This window comes from Cherax quadricarinatus, chromosome 95 (genome assembly GCF_038502225.1).
Source record: "Cherax quadricarinatus isolate ZL_2023a chromosome 95, ASM3850222v1, whole genome shotgun sequence".
Lineage (NCBI taxonomy): Eukaryota > Metazoa > Arthropoda > Malacostraca > Decapoda > Parastacidae > Cherax > Cherax quadricarinatus.
In genome coordinates, this window is record NC_091386.1 from 9,064,001 (window position 1) to 9,079,122 (window position 15,122).

The 15,122-nt window shown below is 43.4% G+C and overlaps 1 protein-coding gene across 1 annotated transcript in view; it reads left to right on the forward strand.

The window, feature by feature from the left end:
* Positions 1-15,122, forward strand: part of LOC138855463 (ankyrin-1-like) — a 154,902-nt gene that overhangs the window by 131,124 nt on the left and 8,656 nt on the right. Inside the window, exon 6 of the mRNA XM_070104938.1 lies at positions 2,296-2,304. Within this exon, the coding sequence (XP_069961039.1) occupies positions 2,296-2,304 (9 nt within the window). The remainder of the gene's footprint in view (positions 1-2,295; positions 2,305-15,122) is intronic.

Below are 15,122 nucleotides of genomic sequence, written 5' to 3' on the forward strand. Positions count from 1 at the left end.
ACTCAACAGACTTATCCCCCTATAATTTTTGCACTCTCTTTTGTCCCCTTTGGCTTTTTACAAAGGAACTATGCATTCTTTCTGCCAATCCCTATGTACCTTACCCTCTTCCATACATTTATTAAATAATAGCACCAACCACTCCAAAACTATATCCCAATCTGCTTTTAACATTTCTATCTTTATCCCATCAATACCAGCTGCCTTACCCCCTTTCATTTTACCCACTGCCTCACAAACTTCCCCCATACTCACAACTGGCTCTTCCTCACTCCTTGCCCTAAACGTAAAATCACGGCTTCCCTATGTTTATCAACATTTAACAATTCCTCTAAATATTCCCTCCACCTTCCCAATACCTCTAACTCTCCATTTAATAACTCTCCTCTCCTAATTTTAACTGAGAAATCCATTTGTTCTCTAGGCTTCCCTAACTTGTTAATCTCACTCAAAAACTTTTTCTTATTTTCAACAAAATTTGTTGATAACATCTCACCCACTCTCTCATTTGCTCTCTTTTTACATTGCTTCACCACTCTCTTAACCTCTCTATTTTTCTCCATATACTCTTCCCTCCTTGCATCACTTCTACTTTGTAAAAACTTCTCATATGCTAACTTTTTCTCCCTTACTACTCTTTTTACATCATCATTCCACCAATCGGTCCTCTTCCCTCCCGCACCCACTTTCCTGTAACCACAAACTTCTGCTGAACACTCAAACACTACATTTTTAAACCTACCCCATACCTCCTCGACCCCATTGCTTATGCTCTCATTAGCCCATCTATCCTCCAATAGCTATTTATATCTTATCCTAACTGCCTCATCTTTCAGTTTATAAACCTTCACCTCTCTCTTCCCTGATGCTCCTATTCTCCTTGTATCCCATGTACCTTTCACTCTCAGTGTAGCTACAACTAAAAAGTGATCTGATATATCTGTGGTCCCTCTATAAACATGTACATCCTGAAGTCTACTCAACAGTCTTTTATCTTCCAATACATAATCCAACAAACTACTGTCATTTCGCCCTACATCATATCTTGTATACTTATTTATCTTCTTTTTCTTAAAATATGTAATACCTATAACTAAACCCCTTTCTATACAAAGTTCAACCAGAGGGCTCCCATTATCATTTCACCTGGCACCCCAAACTTACCTACCACAACCTCTCTAAAAGTTTCTCCTACTTTAGCATTCAGGTCCTCTACCACAATTACTCTCTCACACTCACACTCTCTCACTTGGTTCAAAGGTTCCTATACATTCACTTAACATCTCCCGAAATCTCTCTCTCTCCTCTACATTCCTCTCTTCTCCAGGTGCATATACGCTAATTATGACCCATTTTTCGCATCCAACCTTTATTTTAATCCACATAATCCTTGAATTTACACATTCATATTCTCTTTTCTCCTCCCATAACTGATTCTTCAACATTACTGCTACCCCTTCCTTAGCTCTAACTCTCTCAGATACTCTAGATTTAATACCATTTATTTCCTCCCACCGAAACTCCCCTACCCCCTTCAGCTTTGTTTCGCTTAGGGCCAGGACATCCAACTTCTTTTCATTCATAACATCAGCAATCATCTGTTTCTTGTCATCCGCACTACATCCACGCACATTCAAGCATCCCAGTTTTATAAAGTTTTTCTTCTTCTCTTTTTTAGTAAATGTCTACAGGAGAAGGGGTTACTAGCCCATTGTCTGAAATAAATCCCGACAATTTCAAATTTGCAGGATTCCCATTTTGCACTGTCATGCCTCTAAGGCAACTACGTGTCATAATTGTATGTTGAGACCCTTGATCTAACAAAGTACTTATGTTTTATGATTCACAAATTTTCTTCTGAATATTCACATTTACTACGGGTAGGGTTTACATTAGCTATTTTTACATTAGTAATGGCAGTGCCAGGGTTATTATTATTATATAAACCCTTGCACATTACAATATAGTGTCTTTCCTTCTGACACTGATAACAATTATTTAGCATAGCAATTTTTCATATTATGATTGCCCAAACAGCTGATACACCTGTTAAATTCTTCCAATTTATCCACCCTAACATTCCAGGAATCATATGCATTAAAATTTTTTGAGGAATAAATACCATTATTAATAGACAGAGACGATTATTTAAGAACTTTCTTCTTAATTTGCTGAAGTGAACCTTTATTTCTGGTTCCTGCAACTTGATATGTTCCAATATAATATTTATTTTGGGATGATTTATTATAATTAACAATCAATGCTTGAATACCTACTCTTATCTTCTCCACAAAGAAATATTAGGTAAACATTCTACAGACTTAATAGGCAATTTATTTTGCACATTAGCACTCAATATCCAATGTGATCCATACAGATCACAACTGTTATTCGAAGTTTTAATAGTGCTTTCCAATTTAAATGTATTTTTTTTATATTTTATATAAACACACATTACAATAAATAAGTAAAAGCATACAGAGACAGATAACACAAAAACAATTGTGTCCTCATAATAAAAACAACTGCAGGTGTTACATTGCCTGTAGACAATTTCCTCTTCACATGACTCAGTACAACCGCCAACACGTGTGTGAATAACAACATTACACAATATTATACCCGACATCAATCAAATCATTTCAAGTTACAATAATATGTGACACTACACTACACACACCTGATACATGTAAAATGTCTTTATACAAAAACACAAGAAAACTGTGCAAGCAATACTAATTAAAAACAGTTCTCAATTACCCCTTCCTATCAGCAATATACATATTATTTAAGTACATGTAATAAAATATATTTGAGCCGCACTCCCACATTCCCCACCCATACCATTGTTCATTGAACGTAGATGAATAACCAACATGATTTAAACCTTGAACATAGTCTCTTGTTGAAAATAAAAAAAAAAATCCTATTTAGTATAAGAAGCATAGATGATGCCAACAAGACAAATAATATTTAGAAAAAAAGAACATAAGATTGAACTTAGTATTGTGACTAACTAAAAACCATTTATATAATTATGATTGTGGTCATCCATGAGAACTTTACACATGATATAGTCACGGACTCACATATTACATATACTCATATGTACAAAAATTGATACATAATATTACATGACTTATGAAAATTTATATTTACAGGAATTATATCAGTGTCATACATGCCCATTAACTTACATAAGATATTAAAAATACCGAATCAATTTATTAAGCCTCCTCTCATCCCCATGCCCAATATACACATTAATTAAGCACATTCAATAACAAATATTTTTAGGACATTTCAACTACCCCCCCCCCCCATTTACCTCAGATCATCATATTGAACAACGTCATATCATTGTTCATTGAAAACAGAGACAAATAAAAGTCGTAATTTAACCCTAGGACATAGTATCTTGATGACAAAAAACATCTTACCAGTAGTGTAATATACATACTGTTATGTGCACATTACAATTTGACATTAAGAAAATAACACATGGTTGAACTTATTATTATGACCAACACAAACCCTACTTATAGTTAAGAGTGTCATCAACCATGGTATCATTACTCCTGATATGTTCACAGACTCACTTGTTACATATACATATAAGTACAAAAATCGAAACATAATTTCACATGACATATGATTGAACAATATGTCCACAGGAGTTATAACAGTGCCCTACATGCCCGGTAACATATCTAAAAATATAAAAATACCGAACCAATTTGGTGCTCCCCCTCGCTTCCCCATGACCACCAATGATAAAACACATCTACATTTAAAGCTTTGCCCCATCAAGAGAGTTTTCTATTTGAAATTTATGCCAGGAATACACTCATCCCCCCCACTTTTCTGGCTGAGACCAATCCCATTCAACCATTACACCATTAATTCTCGCAACCTACGCACATTCATACCTCTATACTGAATTGGAAATTTTATATCCCATCTCCTGCCATACACGACCTCATTCCTACACTTTGTTTTATAAAAATGTCCAGCTAAAGCCCGAATTCGCACTTCCCCCTCCACCTCCCTCATAGCCCACGATATAGTAATATAATCCGCTACTAAATACATGACCGCCCTTCTCACACTATCACCCACTCCCTCTACATCCAAACTCAATGCTTTCAATACCATTAACTTACCTCCTCCAACCATCTCTAAGACCTTACGAAACCATAGGCGTACCCTTGCGATACCCTCACAAAAATACACCACATGATATGCGGTCTCCGCCTCGCCACACAAAACACATGTCGACTGCACAACTCTTATCTGATACAAACGTACTTTAGTGGGTAATATCCCATGTAAAAATCTATACATAGTTTCCCGCACCCTTGACTTGAAAGGTAACTTGTGAAACGCACCCCAGATACCTGTCCAATTATATAAAGGAAAGACACTCTCCCCCTCCATCACCTAGTTACCCCTCACAGTCCTCCCCAATACTCACACCAACACTTTTCCCGGTTTACTAACCCTCAAAAATCTCAACATACACGTACACTCCTCCAATTCCCTACCCCCCCCCCCCCCCACCACTGCCGCATATCATCCATAACCTCACTCACCCTTACACCCTGATCCCCACCCAACCGTATATAACTATGTTTCACATACATACTTTTCAGTCTACTACACAGTGGAATTAATCATAATCCTCCCCTCCCCAATGATGTTATCACGACTGTCTGCTTAAGCCAATGATAACCATATCCCCAAATAAAACGCATTACCTTCTTTTTCACCAACCTCACATCATTCTTCATCAACGGATAAACCACTGCCACATGCCACAATTTAGGGTAAATGATTGTATTTATAACTATGACCCTCTGATGGATCGTCAGCCCACTCGTCCTTATTCCCCTCAATCTCCTTAATACTCCTTGTACAACCCTTGCGCTGCCCTTCTGTATAATACTCCACATACTTTAATTTGATCTACTACCTGCCAACCATACTTTTGTCCCAAGTTCCCTCCTACCCATGAACCAACCTCTAACAATTTAGACTTAACTGCAATAAGACGCATACCTGTTGCCCCACTAAATATCTCAACGATACGACCTACATTCCTTAATCCCTCCTCTCCCCCAACTAAAACCGTCGAATCGTCAACATACCCAACTATACCAGAAACACCCCGCTGCCGTACCCCCCTTCATCTACCCCAACATTAATCATCCTATATAAAGGATCTAGTAGACATGCGAATAGGATCTGAGACATGGGGCATCCCTGTCTCAGTCCCCTATCCATACTAACTACTTTTCCCATACGTCCATTGATTTGCACCTGTTGTACTGAGCCTTTATATAATGTTTCCGCCCATCCGACAATTTCCTCGCCTAAACCCATACGCTTCATTATCATCCATAACGTCTCTCACTCTACACAGTCATAAGCAGCCTTCCAATCCAAAGCAAGTACACCCCCTCCACTCGTTCTACAATCATCTATGAAATCCTTAATTCTCCCATGTCCACTAATCATTGACTGCCCCGGCACACCAATTTGTCCCTTATCTATAACTGTCCCAATAACACTACGTAACCTATTACTTAAAACCCTTGCAAACAATTTGTAATCACGGCACATTAAAGATAAACCTCTATAATCCAGGATGCTATTCTGCACTTCCCCCTTCAGAATCATGACAACGACTCCTGTTCGTTGCGTCATACCCATGCATCCCTTTACCTTCATTTCATTTAACAAATGCACCAAGTATTCCTTCAAGACCTCCCAGTTACTTAAATAAAAATCATTTGGAATACTATCAATCCCTGGCGTCTTCCTTACACTCATCCCTTGTTACGCCTTCAAAACCTCATCTTCACTTATGGGTCCCTCTATCTCCACCCTGTCTTCTGGTTCCAGGATACATGATATCCCTTCCTCCATAATATGCAAGTCCCCCGTCTTCCTATTGCCTCCTCTCATGTATATCTCAAACCATTCATCCGCAAAACCACTCATGCCCTCAGTCATTAGTAACTGCTGACCCACCGTGTACCCACCCACATCCTGATGTACCTCTAATTTTAGCATATTCATTATATTTTGCCGGATCTTTAATCGCCGCAGAACGCAAGCTGATGGCTTATCACCCCATAAAACATCTTCCAACCCACCCCTTAATCTTTCACCATCAAACTGTGCATTCTGCATATCCAGCAGTTGCGTATTTATACCCTCGATCTCTGAAACCGGATATACTCCACGACAACCTTCATAACACTGTTTTAACTGTCCCTCCAAATACCTCTGTAATCCATATTTCCATTGTCCAACCTCCCTTCCTTTCCTCATATAAAAACTACGGATCCCCGGTTTAGCACATTTCTCCCACCACAGTAATATATCACCTCCCAGCTTTCCTTTATTCCATTCATTTTCCACCATTTCGCAAACTAAGTCCACCCTCCTTATTCTCTAACAAGCTCACATTTAGCTTCCAATAACTCATAAAACGTTTCGGCAACTCACCCCATCCCACGTCCACAACCACCCCTCTATGATCCGAAAATACTACATTTACAGTTTCCATATTATTAACTTGTATCCCAGGAGATGCATAAATGCGGTCCAAGCATGCCGCACAACCGTTCTTTACATAAGTATGTTTCACCACCCACCCCTCCCCAATAGCTACATCCACTAATCCAACTCCCCCTAATACATCCTGTAGGACTCCCAACACACACCCAGCGCCCTGCGGCTCCACACCCTTCCTACGTATCACACTATTCCAATCCCCTCCAAATAATGTATAAACTGGTAACCCCCTCATATGATAAATTAGTGTGTCCCGAACAAACTCCTCTTTAACACGCCTATTGCTGTCCACCGGCATGTACACACTTGTACCCCACCCCATGTCCCATCCTCCCTCACTACTCTCCCATCTCCCCCTTCTTCCCAGTGCAACAATTGAAAAGGACTGGCCTCAGCTATAGCTTCCCAGTATATCCAGCATAAACTTTGTACTCATCTATCAACAAATCCCTTCCATACTTAAAATTATGCTCTTGTAAAAATATGACCTGTATTCCATGTCTCTTTAAAAAGTCACTAAAGATCCTGCGCTTTACATCGGCCCTTAGGCTATTTACATTTAATGTTAGGCACTTAAAAATGATATCGGGGGCTTACCAATCGATCGATATCCATGCGGGTCCTTACGTTTTTGCACAGTATGCTTTTCACAATGCCCTTTCATTGCCTCACCTTTCCCCTGCCCCTTACCTCCCCTGATAGTTTTTTTTTTGGACATCCACTGAGTGTTTCTTACCAGATCTTTGCTCAGGTGTCAAAACATCATCACTGTCAGAAGCACCTGCCTCTCTCTTTCGTGATGCCTCAACTATGTGCATGCACTCATCTGCACTTTCAACTTTATGCACTTCAACAACAGTCTCACAATTCCTCTGTGGTTACCCATCTCCACCACCCACATTACCCTACTCATGAATTCCACCCTTATCTGCAGATGTCCCATTCGACACCATATGTAGTGTTCCATTCCTATTCTGTTCCTCCAAGAATCCCTGTGTAACAGTGTCTATTGCAGCTGAAACTTCACTACCCAATTCACCTTGCCTCACCTCATCCTCTATACACATGGTCTCAATCACCTGATAGACCTCTGGTAATGTTACACATTCCACCGGATTGCTCTCCACGATTTCACTCCATGCCCTGTGGGCCCGAGGATGCTCCCGTGTTGACTGGGTCGTCACCTCTCTCTCCTCCACTCCTTTCCCTTCTCCATGTATCTCAGGTGACGATCGTCGAGGACACATCGCAGCCATATGATCATACGCTCCACACAGTCTGCATGTTCTTCTCTGCCCTGAATATGTGACATATACCTGAGTTCTAAAGTCACTCAATGTCACATATGATGATATAGTTTTGCGCAAGGACATCTTAAGGGTAAAGGATCCCTCACGCAGTCAGCATACATTCCCTCAGACCACCTTCCAACTGTTGCTTGATGTATGACTCCAAACTCTTCGAAAGTTGCTTTTATGTCTTCCTCATCGGCCTCAAATGGGATGTTCCTTATCTTTACCCAAGTATATTACTTGGATACGTCACTCATACGTACTTCTAAACCAGGGTTAACCAGCATACATACATCCTGGTACTTTTTCACATCTTGTCATATACAGCAGCCGTCACGAATTTCACAAAGATTCTTGTAGCTCCATTCAAAGCAATTCCATATAAATCGTCGTTGTTGATGCAGTAGGTATCTCTTAAGATGGCAGGCAGCATAACTGGCGCATTGGTGTTATAAACTGCGCCTTTGAACACCTCAATACACACAGTGTTTATCCTCCTCCTGGTAGTCTGTGCCATCTTGCAAAATTCGCTCAGGGCTACCAACTGTAGCGAGTGCAGCAGCCAACGTCCGTCCTCCACCAATGATGTCTGACGAATGCAGGAGCAAAGGCGAAGCACAACCTCTCGGCCCGTGAGCGAAGAAGTCAATAATTTAAATGTAAATTGCTGCAAATTTTCATAATGGTGCTCTCGAATCTTTAATTTAGCTACAATAGTTTCTAGGTCTTACTTTGCTTTAAAGTATCATAGGTGGCCTCCAACAACTAACTGTTGTCATCAATTGGAAGCCCTTATATTAACATGTGGCCATTACCTCTTACATGTTCTTTATAGCAAAATAATTTAGTAACACCTGCAAAATCATTCCTATTATGTACCTCCACCTAGTTTTACCAACGCTCTTATATGGGTGTGAAGCATGGGTGATGAATGCTGCAGCGAGGAGAAGGCTGGAGGCAGTGGAGATGTCATGTCTGAGGGCAATGTGTGGTGTGAATATAATGCAGAGAATTCATAGTTTGGAAGTTAGGAGGAGGTGCGGGATTACCAAAACTGTTGTCCAGAGGGCTGAGGAAGGGTTGTTGAGGTGGTTCGGACATGTAGAGAGAATGGAGCGAAACAGAGTCACTTCAAGAGGGTATCAGTCTGTAGTGAAAGGAAGGCGGGGTAGGGGTCGGCCTAGGAAAGGTTGGAGGGAGGGGGTAAAGGAGGTTTTGTGTGCGAGGGGCTTGGACTTCCAGCAGGCATGCGTGAGCGTGTTTGATGGGAGTGAATGGAGACAAATGGTTTTTAATCCTTGACATGCTGTTGGAGTGTGAGCAAAGTAACATTTATGAAGGGATTCAGGGAAACTGGCAGGCCAGACTTGAGTCCTGGAGATGGGAAGTACAGTGCCTGCACTCTGAAGGAGGGGTGTTAATGTTGCAGTTTAAAAACTGTAGTGTAAAGCACCCTTCTGGCAAGACAGTGATGGAGTGAATGATGGTGAATGTATAAATATTATTATATCTTTCAGTTCCTACATACTAATTACAGGAAAATTATAAAATATTTTCCATTTTGTGGCCAGACGGAGATCATTGTAGACGACTTAAATATCTTACGTTAGGTAAGGTTCGTCAGGAAACTGGACAAGTGTTTCCTGACGCGGATCTTAGTAAGATGATGATGACTCACCGTTTTAGCTCTTGGTCATCTGACTGAGGTCTTCCGCTGGCTTAGCAGTTAACCCCTTTAAAAATTATCGTCATAATTATAACCATTTGTTAGTGATGCTGCTTAACGACTTAAATGGCTCCTTCTTCAATGAGTCAATTCCAGCCAACTCAAGTTTCATTTGCTGCTCTCCTAGTAGGCCTTATGATTCACTGTCTGACTGCGGTGGAGCGCGGTTGTGCTCTGCGCCCCTCTGCTGTTTTCAGGCGAGCTGTCATAGCAACAACATGGCACTGCCTATACGGCGAAGGGTGAATACCGTCGGTATTGACCTGCTTTGTGGGGCGACTTACCCCTCAACGGCACAAGTGTTGCTACCGACGATCATCAGAGAGACTTATGAAATACAGGACGACGGGGTACATGGTGTAACCCTGAATGGGGCCTTCAGAATCTTCGTTAAGTTGAATTCGATGGCTGTGTATGAGTCGTTTGTGACAAGATTCCAGGATGTGAGTCTAGATGCAACTCCTGCTGTAAGAGTGCATCTCATAGACGTCTCTCGACATTTTACGTGGGTGAAGTTGCGCAACGTACCCTTTGAGGCAGACGAGGCTGACATAAGGAACGTGTTAGAGGCGTGTGGTACTGTGCATCTGGCAACCCAAGGCAAGTGGGCGGCAGGTGCATACATGGGACGTCTGGAGGGTATGCTCTCTCTCAAAATGACTCTGAGGCATCCAATCCCGTCTTACATTGTGATGAAGGAGTTCCAGACCCAGACTCTTGTGTCTTATGCTGCGCAACAGCGTACATGCAGGTTGTGTGGGGAGTATGATCACGTGGTGACGTGTGTGCAACAGAGGAGGGGGATGGCACAGACTGGTGGAGCACCAGTTACAGGTGTGGATGCCGTCGTGGAGAGCCCCATGGGCAAATGAGGGGGTGGAAGTCTGTGGAGTGATATTGTTGAAGATACCCTTGTGGTGAAGGATGGGTGTGCTATAAGTTGTGTCGAGCCAGAAATGGCCACTTTGCCGGTGATGGGGGCGGATGTGCTTGTGCAACAGGAGGTGATGGCACTGGAGGAAGAGCTGGACGAGGTTTTGAAAACTTTAACTCCTACTGGGGAGAATGACATCTCTGTAAGGAAGAACGTCACTGAGTTGCAAGAAGAGAATGTCGGGCCATGCATAGGAAGGAAAGAGGAGATCAGCAGGCACAGAGAGGTATCGCCGTGTTCTGTGCAACATGAAACGGGGGAGGTTAAGGTTCATTGTGAGGAATCCTCGGAAGACAGCATGGTGGTGAAGGGCATCACGAGGAAGAGAGCAGTGGCGTCATACTCAGATGACGTCCTGATGCCAGTGCAGAGGTCTGGGAGGAAGGACGAATATTCTCGAGGTAGCCAGGATAAGAGGCATCGCAAGAAGGGGGGGTGGGGTGGATGGTGTGAAATCATGTGTTGGCCCTAGGGCAGGAGGCCCTGGGAAAGAGGAGAGAAAGAAAGGCTGGAAATTTTAGGAAGGCCTTAGGTGTATGACTGTGAATGTGAATGGACTGTGTAATAGAGTGAAGAGGGAATGCTTTCGTATGCTTCTGTGTAAATATAGAGTGGATGTAGTGTTTCTACAGGAACAATTTCAGGGAGGGAAGAGTGCTAGAGGTGGCAGGGTTTAAGGTTATGACTCTGCCATCTGCATGTTTGAAAGTTGGTGTGGATTTATTGATAAAGGAGGCGAGCCCGTTTGTGTTGATACGAAGTGAGGGGGGAGGGGGGAGGGTGTAGCGTGTGGATGGGGCAAAGGGTAACCTTTGTAAGTGTGCATGCACCAGCGGAAAACGATGTGAAAGTAAAGAGGGATTTTGTATGTGATGACCTAGTTTTCTCCTTATGTGGTTTACCTGCGGTGGCCATCGTTGGTGGGGACTGGAATTGTGTTATTAGAGGGCTGATGTAGAACCACAAGGAGTGGGGCACATGTCGGCAGCCTTACAAAATCTCTTGGTGGATGTTCAGCTGAGGGATGTGGTAGGTGGGGGGACGTGGGAGGTAGAGCATACTTTCGTAAGGAAGGGTTACGCGGCTAGGTTAGGTTATACATATCTCACGGGGTTTTGTCAAAGTTTGTCTGTACAATAAAAGTAGCTTTTTCAGATCATCGGGCGGTAGTGGCAGAGGTGGAGTGGGAGCCACTAGCTAGTATCTCTAGGGGATACTTGAAGTTAAATACGAGTGTGTTAGAAGATGAGGAGGGGTTGGAGGGTTTTACAGCACTGTGGGAGGAGGTAAAAGGGGGGAGGATGTGGTGACATGGTGAAATGGTGTGGCTAAGGAACAGATTCGGCATTATGTGCGGGAAGGGAAACGAATCAGTTCTTTAAAATATGGGCTCATTAACTATTTGGAGGACAGGTTAAGGGGTTGTTATGTAAGGGGGCGGTGGCGGGTACTTATCCTATGGATGACATTATGGTAATTAAGGGGAGGTTGCACGAAATCCAGAACGAGAGGTTCCAAGTGGTGAGGGTAATGGCGGGGGTGGAAGAGGTGTTATGGGGCGATGGGCTGTTGCCGTGCATATTGCATAGGCAAAAGCAACGACAGCAGGCAATGGCTATTCCATGGTTGGAGGTTCATGAGTCGGTGGGTGGGTATACATACTAATGGGATGGGGGCATTTGCAGATAAGTGGTATGAGCAGTATTGGCAAGGGAAAGGGGTAGGAGCTGGGGATTTAGAACAGGTGTGTCTGAGTGTGATATGTCGGTTGGGAAACAGTGATAAGGAAGCACTGGGAGGGGAAATAACTGAGGAGGAAATATGGAGGGCTTTAAGTGAAATGCAAAAGGGCAAAGCGCTAGGAATCGGTGGGCTACCGGCAGAGTTTTATCAAAAGCATTGGGAGCTAATGAGGGGTTTTTTGGTAAGGTTATTAAATTTGATGAAGGAGAGGGGCAAGTTGGGAGAAAAGCAGGCAACGGCTGTAGTAGTCTTGGTACAGAAGGGTAAGGGGCAGCATGTGCTTAGGGACTACCGGGCAATATTGTTGTTATGCACAGTTTATAAGTTCTTTGCTAAGATTTTAGGAAATAGGTTTAAGTGCGTAGTAAGGTGGGTCATATGGAGAACTCAGTTTGGGTTGCCAGGGAGGTCTATGGTGGAGGAGCATAGATTACTATGGGATTTCATGGAAGAAAAAGGGGGGAAGGGGGGCTTTGTTGCACTAGACTGGCAAGGAGCATATGACAGAGTGGAGTGAGAAGCATTGAGAGCTATCCTTAGTGGACAGGGTTTTGGGGAAGAAATAGTGGGATGGGTAGATGCGTTATATCGTGGGGCAACAGTGAGGGTACAGATTAATGGATGATTGGGGGCAGGACTGTAATGAGTAGGGGACTTCGACAGGGGTGTCCTATGTCACAGCTATTGTTTTTGTGCATACAGGACCCCTTTTATAGAATGGTTGAACAGCAAATGTGCATTAGTGAGGGAGAAGGGAGTGGAGTTGTCAGCATAGTTGCTGATCCCCTACATGTGTTGTATAGCTTATCTGAGTATCATAGTACCATCCATATGTTTTACATACACGACCCCTTTGCTAGGCCTAGTGACTAGTTTGTATGACATCACGTGATCCCACATGAGTGCGTGGGCTGTGCTGCATCGTTCTCAGTTCCCTGTAATCCAAGCAGGTGACAGGACAGGCAGTTTGGGCTGTCCCCCTTCATACTCTGCTAATATAAGTGTTACCATCCAACAAGTGTGTTTTACTCCAATCATCATATCTCCTACGAACCTCCACTACAAATGGTGGTAGCAGAGGGCCTGTAATTCTGATGATTACAGCGATTTCTGGAGATAAATTTCTACTGAGTCAGCTGCCATCTTGTGATATTTTAGGCCTCCCGAGATGGGTGATGCTCAACATCCCAAGCCAGCTACCCCGAGCAAGCGTTCACCAGCCGATTGCTTCCGACTTACTGGTCAGTCTCTGTGTATTAGTTTTATTTGCTTATTTGCATTACTTCCGAGGGGTTGACCCGGGTTTACAAAGTAAGCCAAGCCACCAAGCCACTGCATTCTGAAGGTCTGGAGGTGAAATGAAACAAATCTCGATGGGAATCGTAGCAGGTACGATTCTGCAGAACATCACGAGCGACGAGCATAAGAGCTTTCTGTACAAGAGGGCTCAGGCTTAGAGCTTACTGATAACAGCTGTCAAACGCACTGGTCACATCGGGTGACTTAGCACAGTGGTGTTACTCAAGTCTGGCTCAGACCTCACTGGACACACGGAAACTACATACACCCGCGGTACATGCGATACAACATGGCTTAAACTAGCAAATGATGCTTTTCTGTGCACAAAACTGACACTAAGCCATACACTAACATGTGAGAACACTGACTAAGAGGAATTAATTAACACATGACATATATCTTCTCTCAATCTTCTCGACAATACTGAAATAATTACTGGAACACTCGATGTGACATCATGTGATGTCAGGCGTGACGTCGCGATGTGACGTCAGAAGACATCTCGAGGTGATGTCAGGCAGACATCGTGACGTCATGAAGTCGGCAGCATCGTCGGTGACGTCAATGTGATGCGGGCAGCAGACCACAGCATGTGGCCTGGGACATCTGGCTTGGTAACCCACGTGGCTTGAAGATCCACATGACATCGCCCACACGCCATGTGGCGTCGTGATCCACGTGGCATCGTGATCTATGTGGCATGCTGATCCACTTGGCTTGCTGATCTACATGGTTTGCTGATCCATATGGCTTGCTGTTCCACATGGCTTGCTGATCCACTTGGCTTTCTGATCTACATGGCTTGCTGATCCACGTAGCTTGCTGATCCACGTGGCTTGTTGATCCGTGTGGCTTGCTGATCCACGTTGCTTGCTGATCCACGTGGCTTGCTGATCTACGTGGCATGCTGATCCACGTAGCTTCGAGTGGCCTCGGGCACTTGGATACACAACTCTGGCAAAGAATTCACACGAAAAACAGCAGAGAACACAGCAGAGGGAGTGAGTACATAGTGGTGGAGTGTGGTGGTAGGCTGGTGAGGTGTGAGTAGGGCGAGCGTGGGTGAGGCGAGGAAACGGCCACTTGCTCTCCCTCCTACAAACACATGGAGAAACTCACAATGGACGCAGAAATCCCCACAAAACTCACATCTGGCTTGCTGAAGTACCTGTGCTGAGCTGAGCAACAGCAGAACAGACAAGTGACTCTGAACACGTGACTTGAGAAACAGCGTGGGACGCTGTAGCGTGGGGTCACTGGGACGCCACTTACATTTCTCGAAGAAATTCGGCAAATTTCGGCTAGATCCTGTATGTACCTGTGTCTGGATGCTCAAACGTGCAGACACGACATCAGGATAACTCGTTGAGAGACGGATGCTTCTTGTATAGGGTGATGAAGTGAAGATGATGTTAGGGGTATGAAACGAGGTCGCCTCCTTGGGGTTGACAGTTGCTGAGGATGTGTGTGATTTGTTGGGAGTGAGAGTTGTTGAAATAACCCACTTTTTCTAAAGTGTAAGAAATATTATCACTGGAAGTTATTG